Source organism: Poecile atricapillus, chromosome 6, assembly GCF_030490865.1.
Source record: "Poecile atricapillus isolate bPoeAtr1 chromosome 6, bPoeAtr1.hap1, whole genome shotgun sequence".
In the NCBI taxonomy this organism is placed as follows: Eukaryota; Metazoa; Chordata; class Aves; order Passeriformes; family Paridae; genus Poecile; species Poecile atricapillus.
Window position 1 is genome coordinate 4787664 of NC_081254.1, and position 22490 is coordinate 4810153.

General features: G+C 43.7%; 1 protein-coding gene and 1 long non-coding RNA gene across 7 annotated transcripts; one reads left to right on the forward strand and one right to left on the reverse strand.

Moving 5' to 3' along the window:
* Window positions 1-1521: 1521 nt before the first annotated feature.
* On the reverse strand, window positions 1522-3176 carry LOC131580148 (uncharacterized). The gene is made up of 3 exons (XR_009277827.1): window positions 3044-3176; window positions 2052-2187; window positions 1522-1714 (listed from the first exon to the last, which is right to left on the reverse strand). It is a non-coding gene; the product is annotated as an uncharacterized LOC131580148 (long non-coding RNA).
* On the forward strand, window positions 2884-22478 carry LOC131580146 (core histone macro-H2A.2). 6 transcript variants are annotated; one of them, XR_009277826.1, is made up of 10 exons: window positions 3631-3884; window positions 3917-3987; window positions 7252-7485; window positions 13970-14076; window positions 15349-15546; window positions 16826-16936; window positions 17300-17399; window positions 18299-18388; window positions 20142-20254; window positions 22257-22377. XR_009277826.1 is itself a non-coding variant. In XM_058840963.1 (10 exons), exons 3-10 carry the CDS (start codon window positions 7314-7316, stop codon window positions 22420-22422), a joined length of 1119 nt encoding a protein of 372 aa, XP_058696946.1. In that variant the 5' UTR covers window positions 3631-3884; window positions 3917-3987; window positions 7252-7313; the 3' UTR covers window positions 22423-22478. The 6 variants fall into 6 exon arrangements, 5 of the variants coding, with proteins under 5 accessions (XP_058696949.1, XP_058696946.1, XP_058696950.1 ...); XM_058840963.1 differs by having other exon boundaries at window positions 20080-20254; window positions 22257-22478; XM_058840966.1 differs by lacking the exons at window positions 3631-3884; window positions 3917-3987 and adding an exon at window positions 2884-2959 and having other exon boundaries at window positions 20080-20254; window positions 22257-22478.
* Window positions 22479-22490: the final 12 nt, after the last annotated feature.

A 22490-nucleotide genomic window follows, 5' to 3' on the forward strand; every position in this document is an offset into this window, starting at 1 on the left:
TTGATTGTATTTTGTTAATTTAATGTCAGGGCGATGCTTACCCTGATTTGATCAAGTTCCCTGGATTATACACACACATAGAATAGAGCTTTCGGAGTACTCGGCATTCCTGTCCTGCCAGGATGGCCCTGAACGCCTGCCAGCCCTGGCAAAGCCCTATCTCTGGGCTCTGGAGCTATGAAATATTCATTGCAATGTTTGAGATGGAACAGCTTCTGCCCCAAAATGAGAGTGCCATAAACAGGCTGTTTCCCCTGTAGCTGGGGAGTGAGGCAGGCAGCAGGCTAGAAATGATCAGATAGATGTGTTGTTTATTTTGACAAAGTACCAGATTGTATTTGCGCTCGAAAGGCAACAGGCAGATGGTCCTTGCACAACCTAGAGAGGGCAGGCCCTGCTCCTGCTGTGTGGGGAAAGCTCTGCTTGACTCCAGCACGGCACAAATGAGAGTTAGTAACAGTTCTTCCTTGAACAACTCCACCTAAATGGCTGTAACTTACAGGTGATTACTGTGACCAGAAATCTCTTACCTGCTCTAAAATGCAGCTGGTTTCAAGGGCACTATCACTGCAGAACAAGTCACACCCAGTAACTGTTCCAGTGTTGCCTTGCTCTGATCTGCTCTACTCAAAAATTCTTTATTGTGTCACAGCGTGACACTGAATCTTCCAGAAATATTTGAAACAACATAAAATATCCACGTAATGCTGTTAATATTTAGGTTAAGGATAGGCTGTATCCACTGGAGAAATAAAGAGTGAAACATGAGGTTATGGTGAGACTATTAAAAAATCACAACAGCAGGAAAATTGGTATTAAAATTCAGACATCTACAACTGACTTGAGAAGCGTTACACTGTGAAAATCTTCGATGTCCTCTCTCACACTTCTCCAGCACTCCTGTTTCCTTCAGGAGAATGTTGTTTATAAACAGAAAAATGTTGTTATAAACAGAGCGAGTTCTCCTAATGTTGAAAGTTTGCCTCACACGAAGACTTTTTTTTTTTCTCCTTGAAAGACCTCCCACATGCTCGTGTTCTTATCACACAGCAACCACTTGATGTTAAGCTCTAACAAACTGGGAATGTTTTAAAAACCTTGGGTTGCTTATTTTGCCTCATCTCAAATTATTTTTAATTACAAAGCCATGTACTGCACGCATGATTGCCAGGGTTATTGGATGCAGTTATTTGTATCTGGCAATAGAAAAATGTAAATGCTTTTATTCCTTTTCACATGGGTTTTACATTGTCATTCATTTTTATGCCTAGTGCTTGAAAATCTTCCTGTGCTTCCTCCGACCCTCCTAGTATGGTTCAGTACACTGACAAGCCTACAGGTATCTTCTTCCTTTGATAAATTCCAACTCTCAGTGGGCAAGATCTAGGTAAGGCTTCCTCTTACACATAAAATAAGTCAAATTCATGCACATGAATTTTTTCTCCTATGGTCTCAAAGCATCTTGACCTTGCTTTCAAAAAGAAGTGGGGAAGAGAACAGACTCCCAGAGAATTAATCCACAGCAATGCACTGAGGCTCTTACTCAATGCTTGAAAAGAGAAAAGGTATCTTTATTTCCATTTTAACCACAGTCAAAATACAGCTGTGTAAAGTGAACTGCTTTACCCAAGGTCACCCAGCAGCCCAGGAAAATGCAGGTCCTGAACTCATGCCCTTTTCTTCATGAGATGGTGCGATCCACAATTAACATAACCTGGGAAAATATTCCATTGCTTTTTTACCCACCAAATCCAATTTTATGCAGACATAAAATCACTTACTGTGGCAGAGCCAAAAGCCAAACTCAAGTGAATCTTTTATGATTTTTTACAGTGGCAAAGAGAATGCTGAATGCATGAATGGTTCTTTCTCTCTGTTGTTCCCAGACACCCTCCTAAAGTAACAGTGCAAGCAAGCAGGAGTGGTCTGTGTTAATGATGTATCAGTGCATTACAGTAGCACCCAAACGTCTTTATAGCGAAATCAGTGCAACAATGCAAAGTATTTGTATAGGAATGATGATATAAACCCAGTTTGATGTAAAAATATACCTGAGATGAGTTAAAGAGGTGTAGCCCTGTACTCTCCTGTTTGCACCAGCCTCTGCTCACGGATTTGGCGCTGCCAAGACTCATAACACAATCGCTTATTGCGTCTCTTGGAGCTCGAGCTCTTGAACCCGCGCGACTGCAGGGAAGAAAAGAAAAACCCTCAGCTTCCATTCAGAAGGGAAGTTTGCAGCCCTCATGGACGAGTTGGAAAGCCTGCGAGCGGCCAGAACGCTCCAACGCGAGACAACACAAAGAGCTGCCGGCACTCTTTGTTACGGCCGTTCCAAGCCGACTTGGGGATGCTGGAATATTTGGGTTAGAGGCACCATAGCGAGGCACGCAGGCCACCCTACCAAACGGACAGAGGGATGGGTGGCTCTGCCTTTAACAAAAACCAGGCACTCCTTGAGCTTTAGCCCAATCTGGGATTGCCTCGAAACCTCTCCATCTCCGAACTCCTCCACCCTGGAAAAGGATGGGAAGGCTTTCTGCCTTTATGCTCCCGGCTACCACAAGTCCACTGGGACTAGGGTCAGGGGGGGGCCTTTCTTTGCTGGGCGGGGTGGGGGTTCCTGCCCCCACTGCAGCCCTGGGGCCCGGGCGAAGAGGGCGGCAGCCAAGAGAGGGGGGTTGTAGCGGGCCCGGGCTGCAGTGACTCCTCCTAGAGGCGGTATGTGCGGAGCGGGAGGAAACCCCTGCCGCCCCCCTCACCAGCAGCCGCCATCGCCATTGAAACATACAATACGGGGAGAGCGGCTGAGGCGGAGCGAGGGCGGGGGGAGCCGAAAAGGGAAAGTGGGGAGGAAAGGGGAGGGGGGGGGAAAGGAGAGGAGGAAAAGAGGGGGAGGAAAAAGAGGAAGGGAAGACAAGAAGGAGGAGGCGGCGGCAGCGGCGGCGGGCGCCGGCAGGTGAGGGGAGCGGCGCGGGGGCTCCGGGGGCCGCGGCGAGGCCCTGCTCCTCTCCTTCCCTCTCTCCCCGGCCGTACGACCCACCTCCTCCTCCTCCTCCTCCTCTTCCTCCTCCTCTTCCCGGCGCCGCTGCCGTTCTCCGGGAGGGCCCGGCCATGGCCGAGGCCGTGAGGGGAAAGGGCGTGAGGGGGACGGGTGAGGGGCGGCCATAAAGGGGGGGGGGGCGCGAGGCGGTATCGGCGGCGCGCGCGGGGCTGGCCCCGGCTAAGGTGTCTATGGGGGGGGCTGGGGATGGGGGGGGCGGTTCTTCCTCGCTCGCTGCCTCCGCTCGGTCCCCGCAGCGCTTCCCGTTCCGGGGCTGCGCGGCCGCCGCCACAGCCGCCCCTGGGCGGGCAGCGGGCGAAGCCTCGGCGGCAGCGGCGCTCGCTGAGGGAGGGGGGGGGGTGTGAGGGGGGAGCGTTTGCGCGGGAAAGCCGGCGGCCACACCCCCACACGCACGCACTCCACTGCGCCTCGGGGCGCCTGCGCGGCCCGACTGCTGTCCCCGCCCCTCTCCCGTCCATCAAGCATCTCTCAGCCAATCACCGCGCTCCCTCCCCAGCCCGGCCTGCCGCAGCAGCCAATCAGCGGGGGGAGTGGGCGGGGCGGCGGTGTCCGGGCAACAGCGAGGCGTGCGCGGGGCGGGCGGGCCCTGAGGGGCTCGGGGCGGCTCCGGGGTGACCGAGGTGTCCCCCCGAGCTCGGCAGCTCTCAGCCGGGTCCAAAGGGTGACCTTTGGGTCCATCCCGCGGCCCGTCCTCTCAGCCACCCGGCCCGATGTTGTTTGTGAGTGGGAGCTGCCTCTGCTGGGACCCGCGGGGTTTGGGGTGCCCTGGAAGCTTCTTTCGCTGGGAGCGCGCAGTGTGTGTGTGTGTGTGTGTGTGTGTGTGTGTGTGTGTGTGTGTGTGTGGTTCTGGAGTCCTGGAGACACTGCACCTGCCGCCTGAATAGCACTAGGTTTGTGCTGTGGTGCCTTAGCAATCAGGGCAGGTAACGAGCTTTAGGTCCTCTGCGTTATTTTTCACAAATATTTCGTTTGTAAGTGAATGTGCAGCCTAGGTTGGATCCAAGGCATGTCTGTGGGTTCCTTGTCAACTCCTACGTGTTCTAACAGATCTTCAGATGGAGATGAGGGAAGTGCAGGTGTGTGGATAGTCCTGCATGTCCTTTGTTTGTCTTTGCTGATTTCGAGTTCTCTGTGTTTGGAAGTCAAGGTGCTCCGAGGGCTCTCTGCTCAGGAGATGGCTCAGGAGAGCTGGGGATGCTCAGCCTGGCCATGAAAAGGCTCTGGAGAGACCTTACTGCATCCCTTCAGTACTTGAATGGGGCGTGGGAGAAGGAGGGAGAGGGACTTTTTACATGGGCAGATAATGACGGGATGAGGGGGAATGGTTTAAGTCTAAAAAAAGAGATTTATGTCAGATATAATGAAGGAACTCTTCCCTTAATTCTTCCCTGTGAGGGTGGGGAGCCCTGGCACAGGCAGCCCAGAGAAGCTGTGGCTGCCCCATCCCTGGAATTCTCCCAGGCCAGGTTGGACAGGGCTTGGAGTGACCTGGTCCAGTGGAAGATGAACTCAGGTATTTTTCCAGGAGGCAGAAGGAAAATGTCACTGGTTGCCTTGGGCTCTGAAGAAGGCAAAACTCAACAGAGGAAAGCTCTGCTTGCAGTCCTACTGTAGAGAGCTCTATGGGATGTGGTAGCTACTGAATCCCCCATAGCAACACAGGGATGTTGGAGTCATGGGAGCGTGTTGTGACCAATTAAGGGATAGGGAAAATAATTGCTTTAAATTGCCCGAGCCTGATGTCATGGCAGCCAGATATAGACACAGCCCTTGTAGCTCAGTGAGGACGGACTTAGCATGGGTGGCACAGGTTTATTTTTAAGTGGAGGCTGCACTTCACGAGGAGAAACTTAGAGATGATGAATCAGCTGGCAGGGAGGGAACGAGTGTGGGTAGACTTTTCAACTGATAAGCCCTTGAGGCTTGGCTGTGTCATCAGAAGAGAACCATTAGGACAGCAGTGCTTGACTTGTGGCTCTTTACCTGTTGGTTGCTGTTCAGGTGAGTGTGGCAGGGCTGAGCTCATGTGCCTCTTCCTGCAAGGAAACCAGATCCCTGCCTGTGGGATTTCTTTGTCCAGGACCACAGGAGTTTTCTCTGCATGTTTCTTTGTTTGGGTCCTGATGTGACTATACCAGAGCTTGGCTTTCTACCAAAAATTGCCTCCTGTAGGAGTCAAAACAAGACAAGAGCACACTGTTGTGTTTGTGGCTCCTCAGTGCACCCTGGTCCATCTAAGTTGCAAAGCAGAGACAGTGTTAGCAGAGTTTTGGAACATCTTGTGTTTAGGCTCTCACAAAATTCTGCAAACGTAACCTGCAGGGCATTTGGAAAATATTTTGGGATTCCAAAAGTTGGTTTGGCTGCAGGGAAGTAAATAATGGCAGAGGCTTCCTGTGAGAGAGAAGGGGAAAATAAAGGAGTAGGCAGGAGTGGAAAGTTCTGTGATGCAACAGAAGGACGAGCCAAAAGTGAGCAATTAAACATAAATTTATATAATGCAGCAGCATGGCCCAGAGCAGTGTGGTTAGTTGTATACAAATATGTTTTGATTTTCTGTCATGGAGATCAAGTGCAACGATGGTATTTTCTGCGGATCTAATCCCTTGGTGTTTGCTTTTTTCCACTTATATTCACTCAACTGGGATTTGATGATACAGGAATAAATATATGAGAGGTTAGCTTGATACAATTTTGATACAGGTAGTGTACTCTTTCAGCATGGCTCTCTGTAGGGGTTTCAGTGCTGGACCAAACTCTTGGGTGATGGAACTGTCCTGCCAGCATTGCAGGAACCTGTTTCTACCTTACTGTATATATTTATTAAGTTCCACCTTAAAATGAGTTATTGTTGCTCTAAGTGAAGGGGCTGTTCCAGAAATTGGCTCCTGTGATGGCTGGAAGCCTAATTCCCAGCCTAGGTTTATTATTTGGATGTCAGTTGTCACAAACAGAGAAGGACACATTTTAAGGGCTGTTATTATTATGAAATTGAAAGTTTATAAAGGGCTTGTCACAAATTGCAAGTTTCATTGAAGAAGGGACCTTGGGAAGATCACCTTGTCTATCCTTCAGTCCCAAGGCAGATCTAGTGCTGCTGGAGCGATTTCTGACATACATTCTCAAATTGTTCTCAACTGATGGGAAGATTCTGCTGCCTCCCTGTCTGACTGTGTCCAGTGCTCGTCTCTCTCCTGTGCTATTCAGCTTCTGTAAGAGTCACTGCTGTAGGGAACACTGGCTCTCTCCATCTCCACAGCATCCTCTTGCGTCTCTAAAGACCAGTATCGTGCCTCCCCACTTCTTTTCACATTCCCTCTGAGCTCTGTTACCACCACTCATGATTCCAGGCTGGCAGTTGGCAGGGAATTCAGAGTAGGATGATGAGCAATGCCAATTTTGATGTGTCTGTGTCTGATAGGTTTACTGGTTTAATCTTTCCCAACTTTTCTTACCATGCCTGCATAAGGCATTGCACACAGAAAGAAAAAACATTGTCTGGCTGATAACACAAGGACATGCCAAGGTTTTACAGGTCCCTGCTGATTTTATGTCTTTGGTATCATAAATGAAAAGATTGTGGTAAAATTTAGAGGTATCACCTACTTCTAGGTGAAGATAGACTCATTTTAATGCTTTTCAAAGTGTCTCCCTCATTGTGTTTTCTTGTTTCACTGAGGTGAATGGAAGCTGGGAGTGAGGTAACTGTGCCTTCTTTGACAAAAATACCACCTGTGGCAGACCTGCTCTTTGTTTCCTTCCCAGGAGTAACCAGGCTCATAAATAGGCCTCCAGGGCAGCTATCAAAATTTGGGAATTAAAACAAATTTTTGTAAATAGAGTTAAAACTTTCCCCAACATTATTTGACTGAGAGTGAGAACTAGGGGTGTGACTGTGACCACATGAAAGCTTTGGAGTGGACTGGCAGATTCCAGGGTTTGTTGTCTGTTTATCCATAATCTTGTGGTTGCTAGAAAAATAAGGAGGAAACAAGGTTGGTTTTCTTTGCTCCTGATATTGCAACACTGACTGTGCAGTTCAAAAGCAAAGTTATAGCAAATATTCCAATTATCCAGCTTTTAATGAGTAATGCCTGCACTTCACCGGGCGTTGAGGGCAGGTTTGGATCTTTGCTTTTGGGACAGCAGCAACGTTTCTCATCAGTCCTGTTGCTTTCCTCTCACAGCCCTCAGATTTGGAGCAAGGCACTGAGAACCACGAGCAAATTGAGAAGCACAAGGCTGCAAGATGTCGGGGCGGAGCGGGAAGAAGAAAATGTCCAAGCTGTCCCGCTCGAGCAGGGCTGGGGTGATTTTCCCTGTGGGGAGGATGATGCGCTACCTGAAGAAAGGGACCTACAAGTACCGGATCGGGGTCGGAGCGCCGGTGTACATGGCAGCTGTCATAGAGTACCTCGCAGGTAAAGCAAGAAGCTGCTCCTGGAAGTGCTCCTCACACACAGAAGCCAGGGCTAGCCACGGGATGGGATACGAACATGTGGAGCACTCCTGGAAAGCAGGCTCTGCAAGGGCAAGATTTGTTGAAATTTGCTGAAATTTGTTTCCTGGAGAGGCTGAGGGTGGAAATTCCTTTAGAGGCATCATGCTTGGTCACTAGCTGGGAGTGTTATTTTTTTATTGCTTTGCAGAGTGAGGAGTAGTTTCTGTCCCAGAGAAAATTTGTATTAATTAAGCTTTTTGATATACCTAAATGTGAATAATAGGAGAAAAAATAGCAAACCCACCTTGTACTGCTTTCTGAGCTTTTTAAGTGAGAAAACTGTTGCTGGCTGCGTTTCTCCTTGCAGAACAGTGTCAAAGTATTTTGAAATCTAAAGGTGGTTTTTTTTAAATTTTAAAAACTTTTTTGCTTTGCCTAAGTGTATAAAGAAAGTGTTCCAGGGTTTAAATCTTCCCACATACCCTGAGTTTCCTTTTCCCTGCCTTTCTGAAACGGACCTTTGAGGAAGGGGCAGGTGTCCCATGGTGATACAACATACTTTGGTTCTGTACAGAAATATTTCAGAGTGTCCTATGATCATATCTGCCGAGTTTCTTATTCAATTATGGAAAACAGCACTTGAGCAGATTGTTGGGACTCACAGTGCAGAGAGGATTCTGCTTCAGGTTACTTGGGGGTTACAGATCAAGACTGAGGTGCATTAGAGAATCTGTAAGGGGTCACAGCCTGGATGGAATTAGTTGAGTGAGCTGTGTTTCAGGAGTGTAGTTTATTGCCAAGGTGGCATGAAGAAGCTTGCATGGAACCTGGTTGTCCATGCAACAGGTTTTATGTAAACATTCATGTCTATTTTACATGTGAAGCTTGTTCTCACTACCAGACAATAAAAGCATTATTTTCTTTCAAAGGTGTGGAGAAAATCTGAGATCTCACTAATAAATTTCACTTATTTTGCAATTTCACTATTAAAATGAAATTTATCATGAAGCCTAACAGTACATTGCAAAAATTTCCACGTTTGTACATTCCAGGATAAGAATCAATTTTGGTTTTTTTTTCCCCTGTGGCTACTTCTGGAGCTGGAGTGACAAAGTATTGCATGTGTTGAAGAAATCACAGTAACTTTTATAACATAATGTGATGCATTGTGACTCTGCTGACCTTCTGTCTGGAGAGAAATACTTTTTTTTCTTCTCCTACTCCACAGGGAGATATTTCTAGGAAAAACATTTGGAGATGCTTGTTCTGAGCTGTGGCAATTTTTACAAGGTGCAGTAATAAATTGTCAGCAGCACATCTGGTATGTGCAACATTGCAGTGGTGAAGACTGACTTGTGGTCAGCACTGTTTGCCTTTCACCTGAACTAGAACAATGTATGTCTTGGCTCTGCTCCTGGATAGTAAGTGCAGTTTAATTTAAATCATTAATCTGATATGAGCAGATTATGTGTGGGCCTACACTTTGCTTTAGAAAAAAATAAAAGAACTTGTAGTCAACCAGGCAAGAAGGTTGCCAGAGGTGTAGGCTGGGAGCCCACATAAATTGTAAGGGAATGCTATTTTCAGGTGCTTGGTTCAGCAGAGAACTCCTTATATATTGTGATAGAATGGAGAATGTTTCTGAGCAAAGATCTGTTGCTGGTGGATTGTGTTCCTTCCAAACCAAAGTTCCTGTGCTCTGTCCAGGGTTTTGTTTGGAAGTATTACAAAGGTGGAGAGTTCAGTTAAAAAAACAGTGTTGCAGCATCTAACCCCTCTGATCTAGTTATTCCTAATATTAGGAGTGGATGAAGTCTTTGGTTTTGGGAAGCCTGTAGAAACAAAATAGATTTTTCCAATGGAGTTCTCGAAGGGGGTATTTTATGTCAAATGGCTAAATTTTCTGAACATTATCTGATCTTCCTATTAGAAATGCCATTCTTTTCTCCTGGATTTGCAGCTATGAAATGGTGGTTCCTCGGGATGAAAGGCTGCATGCAGGAGAGCTGCTTCAGGCTAAATCTGGGAGGGTGGCAGTAAGGGACTGTCCCTTTCTTGCTGTTTCACAGAAGCAGGTCTAACATATTTTTTTTGTTATGTTAAAACATTCATGAAAACTTCTCCTCTAAACCCCTGAGTGCTTCTCTGTGTTTGAACAGAGATTTGATGCTTTACAATAGGGGAAGGGAGGGTGGTCTCTGTCACCTCAGAGAAATCTGCTGTCTTTGGCCAGGCTCTAACTTTGATAAAACACAGGTTGCTCATGCTCAGCAGAGATTTCTTTGACTTTAACAGCTAAAATCTCTGAAGACTTGGTCCACACTGAACACTTTCCAGCCTCTCTCAGCTCCTGGATCATAACATTGTGGGGAGGCAGTGGTTATGGAAGAAGAATTTTGATGTCAGAGAACGAGGCAGGGATTGGTCTAGCTAGTGGGGAGAGCTGGACTGATGACCCATAGGCAAATAAATGGTGAGGAGTGTCCAAATATCCTGCCAGGAAGCTGGAGAGCAAGTTGAAAAAATAGGAAATAGGGCAAGGATTGGATAGAGGGGGTGCTGGTAATGAAGAGCCTGGGCAGGAACATTGAGCCTGAGTAGGCAGGAGAAATGGTGACTGCCCAGGAAAGGCTACTGAGACAGAGGCCTTGGTGTGGATTGCCAGGGAAAGGAGATTGGGCTGTACAGCTGTGGGGAAGCAAGTCCTGGCTGGGATAGAGGCAAGGTGGATGAGGTTGGGAGGGTCAAACAGGAACAGAACCACCTGAGTGCCTGCATTCCTCCAGGGCCTGGCATGCACCAGCAGATCTCTGTGAGTGACCAGTCTGGCGTGGTCTGTTGTTGGCCTGAGCACTGAGCCTCGTGGCTGGCATCATCCAGAGGGTGCATGCACATCTGGAGCATCCTCACTCCTGCTTTATGAGGCTGAGACTGCTGTTTGGATTTGCTATGTGTTCTGTGCCACGAGCTACTAGACCCGTGGTTTTTTCCTTTGTAAGCAAGATTGATCATGGCAGCACCTCACAGCCATTATCACCCCCAAATCTGCACTTTGGTTTGTCAACCCCATCATTAAAATGGCAGCAATCACCACAGTGTAGAGATGGTGGAATCTCAGGAAGAGGTACTTTTACCTCAACTGATCAGCTAATGTGAAGATCTCCTCACTGTTCTAAACCTTTCTTTTTAATTGCTTTATGCTCTTTTACATTTTGGCCTTGAAAAATCATACTGTAAAACTGCTGCTTAATTCCTATCCAGAAAGTTGTGTTTGCTGAAGCAAGGTTGAGTTCCACTGGCTTCAGAGTTAAAATTCTGTGAAAAAATTGGCCTGAGTCCCATCTGATTGATGGATTTTGCAACAGACTGATGCTCTGAGTGTGCACAGAGCTGACTGCAGGCACAGCCACCTAAATCAAACATCAACTGCGTATATCCCACAGGGCATCTCCCCAAAAAGTAGGCAGAGAGTAACAGAAGCCCCTTGATGAGGAAGCACAAGTCATGTGTGCTGGTCAGAGGAATTTATGGAAGATCTCAATGGAAAAACCATCCTCTCTAAATTAGGGCAGAACACAACAGCAGCAAAGGCTTCCTCCCTTCACAGGAATCACCTGGAATACTCTTCTGTTTGTGGTCATCTGCCATGCAGAGACAAATACAGCAGACAGTTTTCCACCTGCAAATGGAGGACTAAGGACTCTATCATCAATAGATTTCTGCAGAGTAAAGGCATTACTGGTAGTTTTTTATGTAGTAGTGTAACAGGAGCTGACAGAATTTCTCCTGAGGGGGAGGTGGAAAACAAGACAACCTGTATGAAATCTTTCCAATTTGCTATCAGTAATTCTCATGGGCCTTTCTTAGCAGTCCACTTTCCCACAAGCTCAGCTGAACAAAAACCTTTGGCCTGGCTAGGATGCTTTAGTTCCCGACATTTCAAATTTTCTGATCCATCAGCTAAAGAAACCTCTTTTTTCCTGTGTGTCACAGGATGACAAGATGTAATCCCATTCAGGTCATAGTTTGGCTGCAGCTCGTCTCTGCTGGAAGAGAGTTATGTTCTTTCTGAAGATGCCTGGATTTGAAGTTAAGCTTCTGATGTGGAGGCATCTCTGTGGGTTTTGACTCTTGCAGGAAGCAGTGTTATTTGAGATTTCAATGTAATTCTTCATGGCTGTGCTTAGAGCACAGAAAGTAAAACCAATTTATGGCTGAGAATATCAAGATGCCCACTTCCAAGAGAGCTTGTTATGGTGTAGGACTTTAATATAGGACCTGTATTCTCAGACTAGTCTTTTTAGAATTTAGGTAACCTCAGCTGTTAAGAAGTTTCTGCTTGAGATGTAAAGCAGTTTCTTTAGGGATCTGCTATGGTCAGCAGAGTGTGTGATAACTGAAGCCTCCAGTTTTGACATTGTATTTTGTAAATGCCATTTTTTATTCTTAAGATGACGAGCCCTTGCCTCCACCATTAGAAAAAATATGCATAGAAACCTTCATTAGAAGGAGGTAAGGCAATCATTTACCTATGCAAATATTTGCCATCCTTTGGTAAGTCTTGTACATATTCCACAATCTGCCTACATCTCCTCTGCCTTGGGTTCCCTTCTTCCCAGTGTCCTGTGATGGATGGCTGGCATTTGAGTGTTCTGCCTTTTTTGCTCTTAACATTAGGCAGAGGACTAAGAGTGCACCATCAGGATGCTGCTGGCCAAAGGACCCAAACCTGGGGCAGTGGGGTGAGCACACAGGTAGCAGGATGTGCCTGTTGTTGGCACACCTGAAAGAGCTTCAGTTCTCACACAGGTAAGTATGTGTTGGTTTTTGGATTTATTTTTTTTTTTTTCCCCCGATGCAATTTTCCTCTGCTGTCAGCACACATCTGCAAAACCCACTGGAGGAGCCTGGGTCTCTTTTCTTGCTCTCTGCTGGTCTGCACAATGGATGGAATCTGTTCCTGCTGTCTGCTGCTGCATTAGCTCTGCTGGCAGAGGTCTGGGAGAGGGTCTGACATTTCCAGCCCCATGGGGGTGTATATAGCTAGATTGAGATCTCTTTTCAGTTTCCTCCTTTAAAATCCAGGACAGACTAGGAAATGCTGGAACTGAGAGGTTCCTGCCCTAACTTTTACAGTTCACTGTGAATATGTGTATAAATTAAAAAAAAAACCACAACAGACTTTTAAATTTCCGACATTCAGTTAAATATGTATGCTGCATAGTCATGAAAACTGGAAGACAAGTTTGTACTTTTGTTATTCTGAGTGGAATTGAAAGCTTGTATTTTTCCCATGAGCCAGAGCTAAGCCTCATGTTGAAATCATTTGGATTTTAGCCAAACATTATTCCAGTAGATTTTTCATTGAAGTCCTTCTGTTTGTAATAGGTATAGTTCTTTCTGTAGTTTGTAAAAAGGAGTAGGATATCATTAAGACATCAATAAGTTATCAATAGGATACTGATTGCCTGTAATTTTCATATTCCTGTTAGTGACAAATGCCAACACAAACCCAAAACCCAGACGACATGGACACTGTATACTTCTAAAATGAAACAAAGTGTGAATATGATTTTTAGGAGTAATTGGAGGAAAAAATATTCCTTTCTCCTTCCTTCTCAGTGTTTCAGTAGAGTTCTTATATGAGAAATAACTTCTGAGTAGAGGCCAGACTATGTAAGCTAATGAATTATACTGATTGCTACAGTCCAAATAAACTTAGGAAGATGTGTCTGTATTTCTGTAATAATTAGTAAAAGCTCAGTGGCTTTGGTTACAGTATAAATGTTACTGCTAATTAAGAGAAACTACCTTTGAAGTGACCTCCTGTTCCCAGAGATGTAGAAGGACCCTTCTATCAATATTTCATCCATTGAAGCTCTCACGTTGTCTCTGCTTGCATCTGAGTCAAACCTTTCATATCTTGTTCTGAAATGAAGCTTCTCACAGATTTTCAGTGCCCTTTAATGCAGAATTCCAGCAGTGCCTGGCTAGTGTGTTGGCTTTCCAAGTATTTCTTCAAATGCACCTCAGTCTTCATCTTCCCTGGTCCTGAGAATCCTTGCTGTTTGCCAGAGCTGTCTGTTCCAGGTTGGGGTTTTCACTGCATGCTTGACTGTTCTGTTGTCATAGGGCTGCTGATAAATCTTGGACTGCTGATGTACATTTTTAGGGTTTTTTCTGCATTTTTGAAAGGGAATTCTGACTTGAGACTCTTTAAAGAAATTATGTGAACCAAGCTTAGCATGTTTTCTCCTTTAGGGAATTAGGAAGGACAAATGAATTTATCTAAATTTACAGATATATTGAGTGGGGTTTGGTTTTTGCCTTTCTTTAGCAAGAGCCCTTTAAATCTGGAAACATCCCTGAAAAGGTAAATGGATATTAAGGAGCAGTGCAAAATGTGTATGCAGCATGTACCTGAACTCCTTTTTTTTACTGGTTTTTATCTTGATGTGTTACAGCCGAAATCCTGGAGTTGGCAGGAAACGCAGCGCGGGACAACAAGAAAGGAAGGATTGCCCCCAGACACATCCTCCTGGCAGTTGCAAATGATGAGGAGCTGAATCAGGTGCCTGTTTACATTTTGGTGCTGGAGTTGTGTGCTGTGGCTTGAGTGAAGCTGCTACCAGGGAAGGTTAGAAACAGCTTAGTCTGAGATATGAGATTGCAGTTACTGGAACAGAAGACTGTGCCCTCTTAAGTAAAAGCAAACAAAAACAAAGGTTCTGAGACACCTCATCTTAAATCTTAAATATTATAAGATACCTTATCCTAATTATAAATTTATGGACATAAACTTTAGTTCTTCTTAGCCTATGAATCCTGTTGAAACAAAGAGTCTTGATGCTTTCCTTTTTCTTCAGGGACATTCAATACTTAAAGAAAATGTGCAAGACCTTTTCCCAAAAGCTGTAGTAATGTGTGTTTTCTGTTATACTGGCTGTGAGGCCCATATTGGGTAGGGATCTGGCTCACTCTCTGCTATTGCTGCCTCCCTGTCTGTTTGCCCAAGCTGTGGTTTTCAACACTTGACTCCCAGGATCACTTGTGGGATCACTTCTGCTAGACTTGTTGAGTGAGGACAGAGATCACAGAATGGGCTGCAGATTGTACTTTTCAGGGCTGTTGAAAAGGTTCAGTCAGCATCAGATATCTCCTCTGTATGAAGATGGATGATCTCATTCACATTTTGAATACTCCTGCACTTAATATGACTGCTCTAAATAATGAAAATGTGGTGCCCATGAAGTTGTGTGGCTCTGTTTCCAGTCAAGTGGAGTAAAAATTCAAAACAGGCCAGAAAATGAAGTATGTTAACACTACCAGCCCTTTCCTAGCTCTGTGTTACTGGTCAGTGACCTGTGAACTGGGATCTAGATCCAGTGTTGTCTCTTAGGAATTAGCCAGACTTTGTCCTCTATGTGGTACCACAGCCCATTCCTGTTGTTTGCCTCTGCAAAGCAGGTCCTTGGAGATTTTCCTTGCTTTCACTGCATCTGTTTCCCTGCAGAGAGAAAAAAGATTTTCTCTTTTGTTTCCCTGCCAGAGAGATCTGCATCCAGTCCTCCTCTGAGCAGGGCTGTGGTGCAGTAAATTTTTTTAAGTAGCCCACAGACACTCTTCTTCCTTTACCCTTATGCACTGCTTGTGAGTCACCAAGGACAGGTTCTCACTAAGACTGGCACTGGAAAGGGTAACAGAATTCTCCAGGATGTGCTGGCTGACTTTGCTGTCACCTGCCAAGCTCCTTGTTATTGTGGATTTTCTCCCTAATGGTTTTTTGGTGGTGCAGACTTAAGAGGATCTGTAATCTGCTTCCATACACTGCTTCTCCTTGCAGTTGCTCAAAGGTGTGACTATTGCAAGTGGAGGTGTCCTGCCCAGAATCCAGCCTGAGCTTCTAGCCAAGAAACGGGGTGCCAAAGGCAAGTCTGAGACCATCCTTTCCCCTGCTCCTGAGAAGAAGGGGAGGAAATCCATGGTTACCAAAAAGAGTGGGAAGAAGGCAAAATCTACCAAGGCCCGGACGTCCAAAAAGGTAAGCATGGGGCAGGTATGGATTCTGTGTCACTCTCTGCAGTATTTTCTTCATAATTGTGTAGAATCTCTTACCTCCACACTAACTCTGTGGCAGTGAACCCTTTTAAAATAAAGGAAGCTGTGTTCTAAAGCATTTTCTACTAGAGAGATGTCATGCCTTCAGCCTTGTACAGTTACTGGGCTGCTGTTAAAGATTTTTCACTGTCCAGAGAACTTGTCCTGACATGGAACATCAGTGTCGTTGTGACAAGCTCTTTGTTTCATGTTTTCTTAGCTGTGCTGTTGTTGGTGATTTTTGAAATAAGAATAAATCAATCAGAACTTGACCACTGCACTTTTTCTTAGGGTTGCCCATCCTCTATCACTATCCAAAACAGATTAATTTGGTAAAGCAGTAATCCAGATCAGTGCTCTTGGTTTGTCATTCCAGAGCATGCACCTTGAAACACTGCTGCTGAGTTTTTCATTGGGTAGGTTTAAATGATATCAAGCTTTGACTTAAACTTTTAAAATTTGGATTAAGCACATTTTTCTAGAGGCCTCAAAGTTTTAATACAGTTCCACAGCTGATAATATACAGAAACAGCCTTCAAAAAGAAAACAGGGCTGCTTAATGGCATGTTTAATTGGATGCCTCTGTGTATTGATCTCAGCTACCACCTTACTTTGAATTGTGCACATGCAGAGTTAGGACTTGTTAGGAGGTGGTAGCTTCTTGACATAGCTTAAAACAAATATTGAGAGATGTGAGGAGATGCTCTTTTAGCCCTCTATGACTGGTAGGTTTGCTGCTCCTGGAGGTAAGCTGTAAGAAGGCTTTATAACTTAATAACTGAGACTTAAACGTTTGTTTTTCAGATCACAAAGTTGTTTTTTTACTTCAAATTGGAGCATTTGGCTGGGTTACTAAGTGACTAAATTTGATTTAATATGAGGTTCTGCTCTGTTAGCAACGAAAATAAACTAACACATGCCCACCCATATAAATACAACCTTAATTGTCAGTAAATCTACAGATGGGTGTGGGTGCCCTGCCTCTGAATGTGACAACAAAAGTATGTAAGGACTCAGATGAACCACTGATTTAGCATTATATAAACAGTGCAGATCTCTGTTGTTACATAATCTTAGGGGATTACAAGGCTATGAGTAATGTATTGATCTGAGAAGATGAGATTTGTAGTAAGTTATTAAATCTCTCCATTGTTGATAATGTTAGATGTTGATAATTTTGTTTCCTTTGAGAAGTCTTGCTTTTTTTTTCACCCATCAAATAGAACAAACAAAAGGACAATGAAAAAGAAGGAGCTTCAAATTCAACAACTGAAGATGGACCTGGGGATGGTTTCACTATCTTGTCCTCCAAGAGCCTTGTGCCAGGACAGAAGGTAATAAAGAGCAATAACAGACTGGGGCTTAGCATGAAGGGAAGGATGCTTTTCTCTTAAACCAAAGCATATCCAAAATCAGCCTTTTTTTCCTTCAAATTGTGATGTTAGAACATCAGTTTTCTAGAAATAACTTCCTCTGGAGCAAGCTCCCAAGGTGTGGGGAAATCAAATAATCTGAGTGGTGTGCAAATTAATTAATTAAAAGCTAAAAGTCAGAATGACATGTACTGAACAGAATAAAATAACTGGTCTCTGAAAGACTGAGTCCAGCCTTCTTTCACTTCAGCTTTTTGGTATGGAAATGACTTTGCACTTGGACTACTGTTTATTTTTTCCTCCTTCCTCATTATTACTTTTCAGCTTTCTCTGACACAGAGTGACATCAGCCATATTGGCTCCATGAAAGTAGAAGGCATCGTTCACCCTACAACTGCTGAAATAGACCTCAAGGAGGAAATAGGTGAGGCTCTGTACTTGCAGAAAAAACACACCTAGAGCTGGAACAGTAGCTGGACTACTGGCTGCCTGCTGAGATCCCATCCTGTTTCATCCCAATCTACCCCAGGCTATAAAATATCATTTACAGATTCTGAAAACCAGGCTGGATATGTAGAACAGGCTAATCATTAATTTGTCTTCTTTTAATGACAAGCAAAACACAGATAATTTGTTGAAGAAGCACATGAGCAGCAAAGGTGTAAATAATTATTATTGAGAGGTTTATTGGCTTATTTTTACATTTGCATCTGAAGATTGCATTGAAAAATTATATATTAATAACACTTCTAGCTATGACTTTCATTTTAGGATGTTACATAATTTAGGAATACTCATATACAAAGCCTAATACTGCTCATGTAAAATAAGGAAATACTGTTATTACAAATATGGAAATTTAAGCAGGAGGGTGGTGGAAAGCTATTCAGCCAGTCACACAGGGGGCACAGAATCTAGTAGCAGCCTTTTGGATCATTGTTTTTTAGTCATCAAGACCTTCACTGGCATCCCAGCTGTGTTTGTTTCAGTAAGTAGTAGGGTTTGTATGTTGGGTTCATTTTGGAGGCCAAAAGCCTGAGTCCTGAAAATCCCACTCCACACTATTTTAGCCATGAGTCCAAGTAAATAACATTCTTACAGATATTTATATTAATGTAATTTCCAGTAACAGCATCCAGGGCTCTTCAAAACCATGAAAAGTAAACTTTAGCTGTATCTAGGCAGAGTAGTAAACATAAAAATCAGGTGCTGCTGATAGAGGGAAGCAGGATAGTGCGTGTACAGTGTTCTTTTAAGTAATGTAGACTTGTTTTTCCACGCTGATACTCTGAAGCCAAGGCCTTTTGCTCTGTGTCCTTGCAGGCAAAGCACTGGAAAAGGCTGGAGGCAAAGAGTTTTTGGAAACAGTGAAAGAGCTTCGCAAATCTCAAGGACCTTTGGAAGTTGCTGAAGGTAAAAAGGATACTCTGCTCTCTTTTGGACTCTTCTCGGCTCGTTTTGCATGTGCTTTTCTCTGGACATTCTGATCTGTTCCTATGTTGTGTGTGTTTGCTTATGTGATGTAAATGTTCCCTAAAAGCTGTTGTTGATATGGACAACATATGATATGCTAAGAGGGGAAAAAAAGGAAGAACAGGATACCTTTGTGCTGTGTATATTCTGTCTTTAGACTGATCCATTTGTCTTAGGCAATTTCTATCCATGGGAGTCCAAAATTTAAGGAAAACTTTCCTGCCCTGTTTGTACAGCAGCCTCAGTGAGAATCAGAAACAGCTCTCAGCCTAACATACGAGGTGTAGGAAACATTAGGGGTACCTCATAAATTATTCTCCTTTATGCATATTTGATGAATGTGTATGACCCAAATAATTACTTTACTTTGAACACAAATGAAGATGTGATATGAGCTGCAGAACTGGCACGCTTTTAGGAAGAGCAATTGCTCAGATGCTGCATTATTAGAATGCAGATTCTACTTTATTAGAAGAGCTCCCTTCAAGGGTTAACACATTTGTAGCAGGGAATAGTTTGGGACCTGAGATTGTGCTTCCTTTGTGGACAGATTCAACCAATTGAAGGTGTCTGGAAGACAGATGGAGAAAAGTTACAATATGTCTTATTTGGCTTAGTATCTCTATACCCCAAAAAAATAAATGCTTTAAATAGTCTAGTTTTGGAAAATTCCTAATTGAGTAGCCTAGTTTTATAATCTGAAATAACAGAGAAATTTTTATACAAGGTAATTTTCTTCACTTTGATATCAAATCAAATTTATATGCCATAAAATCAAAGTAAACTACTTTTCTCTGTCAACATCACTACCTAACTAGAAGATAGACTCCTTTTTTACTATTAAGACAGCTGGTTAAAATTGAAATAGCACAGAATTCATTGCAACAGAATTCCCCTGTGATGGAGAACAACTGAATACATCCAGGATTTTCATCCTTGGGCTAATTCCATCCTGCGCAGCTGATTTCAGTGTTTAACCTGAGATTACCAAGACATCTCAGACTCTCAGTAGTGCTGATGGTGACAATTGCAACAAAAGCAAACTGATGCCATGCTGTGAACTCTGCAGGAGAGATATTACACTTTCTGAAAAATTAACCTGAGATTCCTAACTGGACATAACCGGTGGGGACTTATAACAAACAACTTTGATTTTCATGTCCTTGCCTGAAATTACCCAGCTGTGGAGTGGGTCAAAATATTACTCCCCAGCACTCTGAAGTTATAAAGATGCTGATGATTATGAGGATGGTGATGCAGGGTATTTGTGCAAAGCACTCAGTGACAGCACTGCAGAAATGTCTGTGGGGATAACTGATACTTTGTTTAGGGTGAGGTTTTTGTACTTTGCATAAAACAAGCCTGGAGACCATGCTGAATGAGAGAGCTGAAAACCATTATTGAGTCTAACCAAATGAGCCCTGGGTTCTTTGGTCTCCAAAGAAATAAAAATTGATCACAAAAGGAATGATGAGACAGATTATGATTGCAAGCGAGCCATTGCGGTGTAATTTTAATCCCAAATGTATTTCTTTGGAGAGGTGATGTAATTAAGAAGGTACATTGGGTTGAGAGGTCATTGCAGGGCGGTTTCTGTTCCAAACTAAATGTTATATTTTCATTTGTGTTAGCTGCACTCACTCAGTCTAGCGGCCTAGCAGCAAAGTTTGTCATCCACTGTCACATCCCACAGTGGGGCTCGGACAAGTGTGAAGAGCAGCTCGAGGAGACTGTCAAGAACTGCTTAACAGCTGCAGAAGACAAGAAGTTGAAGTCTGTGGCTTTCCCCCCATTTCCCAGCGGCAGGTAGGACTCCCTGTGTCAGGTAGCAGAGCTGGAATTGGCTCTCAGAGCTGCTGCTGTGACAGAGAGGCGCCCTCTGCTCTGTGACCCTGCCTCTGCTGCTGCCATCTGACAGAGCTGCTCCAGAGGAATCCAGCCTGAAGTGCAGTGTTTGCATGAAACTGCCAGAGAGCCTTTGTAAAGAGAAATTAGCCAGCCCACAGGAGAGCTGAGTGGGCTTGCTGTGTTTTCTATTGCTAGGCAGTCATTTTCATTCTTCTGCACCACCTTGGGTTTTGTGTCCCTTCATTTTGCTGTGGGGAGTCTTATTAAACCTGCACTTGTACTAATAAGATTATACCAGCATGATACTGAGGGCAGGGAGCAGTGATGCCACCTGAGCTACGTGGATGTGGGGTGTTCACTTAAGCTCTCCTGACAACAGATATTTAAGAGACTTGTCCCACAAAACTTTTCTTTCAGAAGAAAATCTCTTTCTCAAATGTAGTTCTGCTTTCAAAAGGGAAAACTGTTAAACCAAGTGTGAAGCCACACATTTCTTTCTCAATAACTAGCAAGTAGAATGTGCTTGACTAACAAATCTGCAGTATTTATCTTTTTTTTTTTTTTTTTTTTCCTTTAAATCTCTTTTTAAATCAACAGTTTGTTGGTCTCTGATGACAAAAAATCTCACACAAGCCCTGCTAACTGCAGTAGCTGTTTTTTTTGTGTTAGAGTTCACATTCCTTTATTTTGAAATGCATCCACTGATTTTGGTACCCAAAGAATGGAGTACACAGTCCATTCCAGTTGTGTTGGCCTGACAGTGAATAAATTGAAAATAAAACTGCATTTGATCAGTGAAATCACCACACATCACTGAATACACAGGAGGTGAAAATGCCATTTTAACACAGATGCACTTCAAAGCAAAATATAATTTTATGGGTCAGGACAAAAGAATAAACAGAAGGGCAGTGCAATTTTCAGTCTTTTTATTTAATATACAGATCTTTTTGTTTATGGTTTTCAGTCAAAGCAAAATGTGATACATTGTTTAAACAGTGCTTAATATAAAAATTAACTATAGCTTTTAATGCAAATAGAACCAGTTTCTAGACTTCATATCTTCTAAGAGCATAGAATCAGAATAATCCATTCTTGCACCATTAGTCTTAGTGCAGATCCTTCTGCTGCTTTGTTCCATTTCACTCTGTTCCTCTTACTCCTCCTAACAGAAATAGTTTTACCAGGTGCTGCTGGTTTACACTTCATTTATCAAAGGACCTCAAAATTTCCTGAAAAAAGGCCATTTTTCAAATAGGACTTCCTGTTTTTGCTGTCATTTTATTCTACCTACATGTCTGCACATGAAATGCTGCTTTTGTGGGTAGATAAAGAATTACACTGTATCAGTTCTGTGAATTTTCATTTACCTCTGTCCCATCTTAGAGACTATTTACAGTAACTGATGTAACATTGCTATAGATGGGATACTTCACTTGTGCCAGATCTTTTTGATAATTTTCAATTTAAGTATGATTGTAGGTTAAAGAATATTACCATCAAGAGGAGTGAATGAATGCATCTCAACCTTAATTTGGCTTGGAATTGTAACTTAAATTATTTTCACAGGAATCCCAAGCAAAGTATTTTATTGACAGAGCAAGGAAGTCAGCTAAGTAGGTGATGTTTTGGGTTTGGGTTTTTTCCAGTTTTCAGTTATAAAAAATAATCAGCCTTTGAAATTTTTGCCTGCCCAGCATGGCATGGAAAAGTTTAATTCTAAGGGCAAGCATTAAAATAATTTGTTTGGTCATAAGAAGTAGAAGCAGATGAAAACAGCAGCTATGCCAGTAAGGAGACTTAATTCAGCAGCAGGTGAACATTGCTATCAAAACCTTGGGGTTTGCCAAACTGCAGCTGGCACTACCTTAGCAGCCTGTGCCTGGAACAGCTCTGTCTGGGTTTTCTCAGCATCACTGCCCAACACTCACCTGCTCTCTTTTCTTCCCTGACCACACAGAAACTGCTTCCCAAAACAGACGGCAGCCCAGGTGACCCTCAGAGCCATTTCCACCCATTTTGACGGCACCAGCTCTTCCTCCTTGAAGAACATTTACTTTCTGCTCTTCGACAGTGAAAGCATTGGCATCTACGTGCAAGAAATGGCCAAGCTAGACACTAAGTAGCAACAGCAGCCAAATGAAACTTTATTTTTCAACAAACTTGAGTAGCATTAAAAGCATTAGAGGTGGGT